Source organism: Rhinatrema bivittatum, chromosome 1 (assembly GCF_901001135.1).
Source record: "Rhinatrema bivittatum chromosome 1, aRhiBiv1.1, whole genome shotgun sequence".
Lineage (NCBI taxonomy): Eukaryota > Metazoa > Chordata > Amphibia > Gymnophiona > Rhinatrematidae > Rhinatrema > Rhinatrema bivittatum.
This window is the reverse complement of record NC_042615.1, coordinates 331,595,422-331,605,087: the sequence shown is the minus strand read 5'-3', so window position 1 is coordinate 331,605,087 and position 9,666 is coordinate 331,595,422. Positions and strand designations below refer to the sequence as shown.

Here is a 9,666-nt window from a genome sequence, read left to right as displayed (position 1 = left end):
TGAGCAGACTGGATGGGTAAGTGGTCTTTCTGCCATCATCTGTTCATAGATGAATACCCCTTCCTCCTGCCCATCTACTACCCCTGCAGCTTAAAAAGGTGTAGAGAGAAGGAAGAAATATGCTATGCAGAATGGGTATGGCAGTGCTTTTCATGTGGCACATAACAGCTTTATTTTCCTATATTAAAATACTTGTCTTAAAAACAAAGACAATGCCAGAAGTTAAAATTTTCAAAGCTTTAAGAAAAGGGAAGAGAAAATAGTTTCAACATGAACTACCGTACTTTTCACTCCATAAGACTCACTTTTTTTCCCCCCAAAAGCGGGGGGAAAATGTATGTGCATCTTATGGAGTGAATATAAAAAAAACCTAAAAATCTAACAAACCCCCCCCCCTCCTGACTCTCCCAAGACCTGCCAAAAGTCCCTGGTGGTCCAGCAGGGGTCTGGGAGCGATCTCCTGGGCTTGGGCTGTCGGCTGCCAGTAATCAAAATGGCACCGACGGCCCTTTGCCCTCACCATGTCACTGGGGCTGACCAATGGCAGCGGTAGTCCCTGTGACATTGTAAGGGCAAAGGGCCGTCAGCTGCCAGTAATCAAAATGGCGCCGACGGCCCTTTGCCCTCACTATTTCACTGGGGCTGACCAATGGCAGCGGTAGTCCCTGTGACATTGTAAGGGCAAAGGGCCGTCGGCTGCCAGTAATCAAAATGGCGCCGACAGCCCTTTGCCCTTACTATGTCACTGGGGCCGACTGCTGCCATTGGTCGGCCTCAGTGACATAGTGAGGGCAAAGGGCCGTCGGCGCCATTTTGTTTACGGGCAGCCAACGGCCCAAGCCCAGGAGATCGCTCCCGGATCGTTCCTGGACCCCCACTGGACCACCAGGGACTTTTGGCAGGTCTTGGGGGGGGGGGGGGGTGTCAGGAGGGTGGAGGGTTGTAGTAAATTAATTTGGCAGGTCTTGGAGGTGGGGCAGGAGGGTGGGGGGTTGTTAATTAATTTAAAGGGTTGAGGTGTTTTTTTTGGGGGGGGGGTTTCCCAGAGAAAGAAAAGTTTTCTGATCTGGGGAGTGGACCGAAATGGCCCTCCCCAGACCCGAAAACAAAATGGGGAGAAAAAAAAAAGCTATGCACTCCCCTAATTTGCGCCATAAGACGCACAGACGCCCAGGAACAGAGCCGGTTTAGCACAAATAATTTTTTTTTTAATTTTCCCCCTCTGAATCCTAGGTGCGTCTTATGGAGCGAAAAATATGGTATATCTTTAACAAAGGCCATGCACAGACATTTGCACAAAAGGCTGGTTTTGGCAACCAGAACAAAAATGCAAATCCTATTGGCCAATGGCACCAACTGTTGCTACATAAACAAATGAGTCTGAAATGCCTTCTAATTTGTGTTTCATTAACATTTGAAGAAAAATTTGAAACTTCAGGTTAATGAACTTCAAACTCTTGAGGAAAAATTTAAGCGAGGACCATATGCCAAGCCTGTGGCATCCTACAAAACACAGTTTTATTTAGATGGTGTCGTTTTCATAAACCTGCTAGAAGTTGGATAAAGATGTCTCCAATTTACCTCTCCTGCTAAAGGGATCCCTGATTTTAATGTAAAATGACCACTGATACAGTTCAGGCCAGTGCCCTGATAATCTGGTGTAGGGATCTTTTGTAACAAATAGTGAAAAATGGGACAAATAAACCCAAGTTTGGTTCCTTTCAAACCAAAACTGACTGTAAAAACATGAAAATTTGTGTTTTTGGTCTTGGCAAGCAGTGTGTGCTATTTACAGAAATGAAAAAACATGCAGGGGGGGGGGGGAGAAGACCCAACAATTAAAAAAAAAAACCCTAAAAAAATGAAACAACAAAACAAAAATGTGTGCATATCCCTATCAAGTTATACAAAAGAGGAGAGATCATTTTTATTGAAAAAGTTTACACTTAAACCCTGCCTTTTGAAATCTGGAATGGGAGGAAAGTCTGAGAACTGTAGTGACATAAGAACTGAAAACATGTTTTAGGTGGAAAGGATTGCTCCAATTAATACAAGCTGTGCTCTTTCCTATTAGAACACTAAAAAGAAAAGTCAGACTAGTTGTAGGCGATATCCTTTTATCGAATTAACTTATTGGGCCAACATCTGAGAGCTTCACTCCTTTCAGTATTGACTTGAAAAGAGCAGAGCTCTCAAAAGCTAGCCAAACATGTATTAAGAGCCAGATGTACTAAGCATTTTTTCCCCACAGATACAAAATGGGGGGTGTGACACCTTTAGTCCATCTGGCACTACGTTAAGCCAATAAAGTTATTACCTACAATTTATTTGACCTTTATTTCAGTGTAGCTGTGTTGGGTGAATTAACATGGCAACCACACCACTCCGTCAGAACACTGAAACACAGATAACAATATAATAGTGTGGCAGAATATTGTGCAGCATATAGCCATGACCAACATGCAGTATATTGCTTCAGGACTACAGGCTGAGCTAGATTGCACCCAAAAACCTTGCTGTGTCCTGACAGATTGCTTTATCCAAGATTTTTAGCTACCCTTCATTTGGAGGCACTTGCCTTCCATAATGAAGATTCAAAACAAAAAAAAAGGAAATCATGAAGGTCCAAAAAACGTCAATGTTTGTTCAAAAATTGTGGTCTTTTTCAAGCTTATAAAAATACAAACTGTGAAAAATTTTAAATGTCCAAATATGTGCCTTTAACTGAATCCTTGACTGTAATGAGGGTGCATAATCATAGGATTCTAAGGTGATTAGACGTTTTACAAATGTACTTGACACTACGTCAAAAGTCACACACTGAACAGGACTCTAGGCAAGTTCCTCAAACATTAACTTTGTCAAATTCAGAGATATACAAACTGCAACAGTAATATAACAATTTACAGAAGCCTGTCATCTAACCATTAATCATAAATAAAGTTGCATATTTCTGCTGGGAGCCAAGAAGCCTCAAGCAAACTTACAATAAGTGCTAATTTAAAATAAGGCACAAATGCCATCCCAAAAAACATTGCCGCACTTCAATCCGGAGATCTGTATCTTGTTGAAACGTAATTAGATATGAGTGTTCTTGATCATGAAGAGGATGCAGATTATGGTCTTCCTTCTTTCCAATAGATCTTGGACCGGTATCTACCGCACAGAAACACCAATAACCTAGGACGTGCGTGCCATGGTTTTAAAAATGCTGATTTAGGACAGCTTTTTCATGAAGGATAACTTGAGGTAGGCAATTGTAAGGAAAATAACAGTCAAACAGCCAAGGGCCACGTGATTCTGCCACAGACCCCAAGTGGTTGCCTCAATGCCTTGTCCTGCCAAATATTCTTCACCAGTACATCTGAAAGCACAAACGCAAGTTTTAAAGTGAGACGTTTACTACCTACTGTATGCAATACTGGCCCAACCCATAATTCACATTAAGGCTTCTAAAGTAAACCAGAACACAATACTATTGGGTCAACAGACATAAATAAGTAGGTCTCAGAGAGAACGGCTATAGTCATTTTCTGCTTGTCAGGTGGTGGAGCTAGATTTCAGAAAATTAAGATACTGTATATACATAGCCTCTTAAAAAGATGTACCACAGACTGATTCCAAAAGGCAGCTAATGCTGCTTGATGTAGAACACTTGGTAACTTTGAAACAGCCGCATGGGTGCAGATGTATGTGCATATGCTGGCTTGTGCCATTCTAACACATACGTGCGTATATGCACGCATGGTATAAAACAGTCCGTAAGCTCGTACATGTGCGCACAATTTTATATGGATGCATGCATGTGTGCACAAATGCTGCCGCTACCGCATAAGTGGGGGGATTTTATAAGGGATGCATGCCGATGCCATAGGGAGTTTCCCAGTTTGCCTTCCAACCCCCCCTAGTTTAATAGTCTCCCTTTCCCTGATCCTTAAAGCATCACTGGCTAGCCTAGACTTTTTTTTATTACTTACATGCCATCCATAGCAGTAGTAAAAGTTACGCGGCAGGGGTCCCTGGTGTGTGCTTGTGCACATAAATACTTGGGCACACATTCCATGTTAAAGTCCCAGAACACCCATGTCCCGCCCAGACCATACCTCTTTCTTTAAAGCAGCAATCTTAGTTGTAATTTTTTTTTCGTTCCAGCCTACTAAAATACTTTCATCCTCGGGCTCTGATAATTATTTTTGATTACTTCTCTTCATATCTTTCTCCCTGGCTAATAATTTCTTCTCTGCTTCCTCTTCCTTCTCAGTTAATGTTCCTGCTCTCTATTTATACTGTCTTTATCCCCCTCATTTTTTCTTGAGTCTTCTTATCACTGCTTTGACAATGACTCTCAGATTTTTCTTTCCTTCTCATACCCTTTGCTTTAGTAACATCTGACCTATCTCTTTGTCTGCAAGGTTGGCATTGGAGAGGGGCAGGCAAGCAGGACACTTGCTCAGGACTGCAAGGGGCCATCCCTTGGCAAATCTGAGAAATGGTCACTGAGGCATAGCTGCAGGGCACTTGGCACTGACTAAAACCAGCGTTGTCCATCTGCCTGCCTACCATGGTCTCTTGGAAGCGTTCTATAATGAATGCTTTCAAAACCAAGCTTCTTTTATTTCCCACAACTTACTGCATCCTGCATCTCCTCCCTGGGTTTTTTGTTCAGTTCCTTTCAGACTTCATACAAGGACCTTGAATTCAGTATTGATTCTTCCCTTAAGTTGTGGGTGGGTTATATTTTATTATTGTGTTTGGGGTTGGTCTGGTTATTGAATTTATTTTAAATTATACTGTTTTTGTTTTAACTATTGAATGTTTGTTATGTTTCATTGCTATAATCCAGCTCCTTTATCCTCAGCTTTCTCATTCAGTTTCTCTTATTACATTTTGATACAGGCTTAGTTTTATTTTAATTTATTTTGGTTTTATTTATTTTAAATATATTTTATTTACGATGTCTGTTACATTATTCATGTATGTTTTATCCGATATCTTGTATTTATTTGATGTTTACATTATGATGTGATCGTTTTGATCATTTCCAATTGAAAAGGCAGTATATAAACAATTTTAAATAAATACAATATTATAAAGGTGGAATATAAATATAAAATTAAATTACCTCAAATGTATTATCTGTATAGTTATACCATAAAATGTGTAATTTCCATCTCTTTATCTCCTCTAACACTTATCTCCTTCAAGCTATTTTATCCCGCCTCACTTCAACTATTACAATACTGTTTACAATGGTCTTCTTGCTTCTTTATACCCTCTCCAAAGTTTTCAAAAGTCTACAGCACATCTTTTTACAATTATTTTGCAATTTATATGCTCTCCTTTTCTTGCTACCCTTCATTAGTTACCTGTCCAATACCACACCCAAATCAGTCCTTGTTGGCTTTTAAATGTCATTTTCTTCCTTATCTCACACCACTCCCACACTACCCAATGGTCCTCTGTGCTCTCACCTTCACACCCTCCTCACTTCACACATAGCAAGTGTTGTCCCACTATGATGCTGTTTGCTGATTCCATTTTTGTGGAAACACTTTCACCATTGCTTCTTGCTTTTCAATCTCTATTAGAAAGCAACCTCTTCAAATTAGCTTTCCCTTAATTTATCTCAGTTTTTCAATGTTCCTCTAATTCACATTACTGTTGTTGCACACTGCCTAATTAACTTTGCTTCCTTAGTATTCTTTATTTCTTGTAAAACACCCTGGGTAGGGTACCTGGTAATTACCATAAATTATTTTCATTGGTATATGGTGCCAGGCATTAGGGTGAAAAACAGCTCCTGCACTAGCTTATACCTACAATCAGGCCGATACAGTAAAATTTGCAGGAGAGCGGGCAATTTACTAAAAAAAAAAAATATTAAAATTAGGGCACACGGTAAAAAGAGGCGCTAGGGACACTAGCGCGACCCTAGCACCTCTTCTTTGACAGGAGCGGCGGCTGTCAGCGAGTTTGACATCCAACGCTCAATTTTGCCGGCTTCGGTTCTCAAACCCGCTGACAGCCACGGGTTCGGAAACCGGACGCTGGCAAAATTGAGCGTCGAGTTTTCAACCCGCGAGCCACAGGCCGATTTAAAATTTTATTTTATTTTTAATTATTTTTAACTTTTGGGACCTCCGACTTAATATCGCCATGATATTAAGTCGGAGGGTGCACAGAAAAGCAGTTTTTACTACTTTTCTATGCACTTTCCCGGTACTGGCAGAAATTAATGCCTACCTTTGGGTAGGCGCTAATTTCTGAAAGTAAAATGTGCGGCTTGGCTGCACATTTTACTTACTGACTCGCACGGGAATAACTAATAGGGCCATCAACATGCATTTGCATGTTGCGGGCGCTATTAGTTTCGGGGGAGTTGAACGCGCGTTTTCGACACGCTATTACCCCTTACTGAATAAGGGGTAAAGCTAGCGCGTCAAACGCACGTCTAAAAGCGGGTTAACAGTGCGCTCTGCTGGAGCGCACTGTACTGTATCGGCCTGAATATAACTTAGAAACCAATCAGAAAGCAAATGTGCCAATGACCACCAGTCATGGAGCTGCTTTCTCTGTGGTTACCATTATTGCTCACCAAAAAGCAGGAATTAAGGTACGAAGAAAAGGCATCCTTTTGTATTTTCTTCACTGTTTTCTAAGGTTCCCCCCCCCCCCCCCCCATTTATATAGCTAACTAGTAGTTGTGGTAAAACAGGATTTTGCATGCTCTGTGGTTTAATTTTTCTGCTATGTGAAACTTCTCCCCAGAGAGCTCATTTCCTGTGTGCTGGCCTGCAGGTGATGGTTGACCTCTGCTCTGTAGTTCAAGCAGAGGCTTTGGAATCTGCCTTGACTGAAGCTGGCTTCATCAGCATACACATCCCAGCAGCCCTGAATACATGTAACACAAAACACCCTACAGTGCCATTGGCCAAAAAGCTAACTTAATACTGTGTGCCCTGATTGGCCCTGGAGAATTCGCCCTGAGGGTTCTGGAACTCTCCAGTCTAAGCTGGGCATATAGAAGGAGCAGATCTTTGTACTGAGGCTTTGTTCAGCGCCTGTGGACAGCCTTTTCCTGACCTCCCTGGGCACTATTAAGTAGTGAAAAGTGTTTAGCTGGTTTCTACTGTTTAATACTTGTTATTTTACCTGTTTCTGTTTGCAGTTTAAATCTTTTATCTGTTCACTGTTCCCACTTTTTCTTAATAGACTTATTAGTTTGTTAGCTCTGCCTAATTTGGACTGACCTACCATCCTGGTATTGTGTGTATTTGGCCTGTGTGTGTATTTGGTCTATATTTCCTATTTCTAGGAACTGTGTGACCCTCGGGTTGTGTGGAGTCCCAGTGTCCCTAGAAACCAACAGGGGAAAGTTTACAGGCAGGAAACTTGCCCAGGGGCAAGCAGGAACCCAGCCAAGTGGGAGGTTGCCAGTGTAGGAACATGTGTGCAGATGCAGGCAGGCCTGTGCAGTGCTTGGCAGGACCCTCCAAGTGGCTACAGGGTTACCCTGTGTGGGTATTAGGGGTGGCACTGTGGTGTTGCGTGACACATTTACTGCCAAGGCCTCAGCTAACTAGGAAAACTGGCAGTAACAAACTGATACTTGAAAAGGGATTGCCATAAGCCATATCTACCAACAGAATTGAGATTAACAACAGACAAGAAAAAATTTAAGGCAGACTTAAAAACCTGGTAATTTAAATGCGCGTACATGGAAAATGGACAATAGGTTGCAAATATATATTTATAGACTCCAAATGGCCAGATACAGGTTCAAATGAATGCTTCAGATTTTAGCCACTGGCAGGACTGATTTTACGTTATGTTTTTTTTGTGATATTATATTTATGTTGTTCTTTTACTTTGTCTTAACTTTTTAGCCCTGAATAATACATCGAGGAATAGCTCTATTTTAATAATTTTAATCTCTACTCTTAACAGCTAAATACCTTATTAAAAGAAAATTAGGTCTTACCTTAGTTAATTTTCGTTCCTGTAGTACCACGGATCAGTCCAGACTCCTGGGTTTTGCCCCCCCTCTAGCAGATGGAGACAGAAGTTTACAAACAAAACTCCGCCTATATCTAGGCTGGTGCCACCTACAGTCTGGCAGTCTTACTTAATGTCAAAGCAGATGAAGCCCCCAAAATCACTACAAACGAACTATATACAGGAACCTACCAACCAAACTAACTGCTCAACTATCCCCCAAATGGGACTAGAACCAGAGCCATCGATAACGAAGAAAAGAGACAATAGAGACAGAATGGACAGAAAGAAACCATACCGTCCGCAGACCGGATTCTCATACCGAACAGTAGACTCGCCGGGCGGGATTCTGGACTGATCCGTGGTACTACAGGAACGAAAATTAACTAAGGTAAGACCTAATTTTCTTTTCCCTGTACGTACCCGGATCAGTCCAGACTCCTGGGATGTACCAGAGCTACCTTAACTAGGGTGGGATCCGGAGAGTCCCGCTCTGAGCACCCCTGCCCCGAAACCGCCGGTACCCGGTGCACGCACATCAAGGCGATAATGACGAGCAAAAGTATGCAACGACTTCCAAGTTGCCGCTTTACAAATGTCTTCCGCCGAAACCTGACTGCACTCCGCCCAGGAGGCAGCCTGAGAACGCGTAGAATGAGCCTTAAGCCCCACCGGAACAGACTTGCCCTGCAGCAGATATGCGGAACCAATGGCCTCCTTCAACCAGCGCGCAATGGTAGTCTTGGAAGCCGCCTGACCGCGTCGAGGACCGCCCCACAAGACAAAAAGATGATCCGATCTCCGAAAGGGGTTCGTCACCTCTAGATAACCTAAAAGGGCTCTCCTCACGTCTAGCCGCCGCAAATCTCGATAATTCGGAAGCGACTTATCGGCCTCAGAAAACGCAGGCAACTCCACCGACTGGTTGAGATGAAAAGCCGAGACCACCTTAGGCAAGAAGGAAGGCACCGTACGAAGCGACACCCCCGAATCCGTAATCCTCAAGAAAGGTTCCCGACAAGACAAGGCTTGAAGCTCCGACACCCTCCTCGCCGACGCCACAGCCACCAGAAAAACCACCTTCAGTGTCAAGTCTTTCACTGTAGCTCCGCGGATAGGCTCGAAGGGAGCGGAACATAAGGCCTTCAGCACCAGATTCAAACTCCACGAAGGACACGGAGAACGGAACGGAGGACGTAAAAGCTTAGCGCCCCGGAGGAAACGAACGACGTCCGGGTGCGCAGACAACGCCACCCCGTGGACCTGCCCACGCAGCAAGGCAAGTGCCGCCACTTGCACCCTAAGCGAACTGCAAGACAAGCCTTTCGCCAAACCATCCTGGAGGAAAAGCAACACCTCTGGCACCGAGGCCCGCGTAGGCCGAATAGCCTGTGCCAGGCACCATGTCTCAAAGATCGTCCATACTCGCACATACGCCAGAGATGTGGAAGGCTTGCGCGACCGTAACAGCGTTGTGACCACCGCATCAGAATAACCCCGTTTCTTCAACCTACGCCTCTCAAAAGCCATGCCGCTAGACAGAAGCATTCGACCTGGTCGAAACAAACGGGCCCCTGATGTAGCAGGTCCGGCACATACGGAAACCGCAGGGGAGGCCCCAGCGCCAAGTTCTGAAGATCCGCGAACCACGGCCGCCGCGGCCACTCGGGT

General features: G+C 43.6%; 1 protein-coding gene across 5 annotated transcripts in view; it reads right to left on the bottom strand.

Annotated features, from left to right (window-relative positions):
* Positions 1 to 1,897: 1,897 nt before the first annotated feature.
* The window catches only part of ABCG2 (ATP binding cassette subfamily G member 2 (Junior blood group)), a 168,098-nt gene continuing 160,329 nt past the window's right edge, over positions 1,898 to 9,666 (bottom strand). For all 5 annotated transcript variants that reach the window (XM_029597982.1, XM_029597972.1, XM_029597963.1 and 2 more), the window contains one exon: positions 1,898 to 3,364. In XM_029597982.1, the coding sequence (XP_029453842.1) occupies positions 3,217 to 3,364 (148 nt within the window). In that variant the 3' untranslated portion in view covers positions 1,898 to 3,216. The remainder of the gene's footprint in view (positions 3,365 to 9,666) is intronic.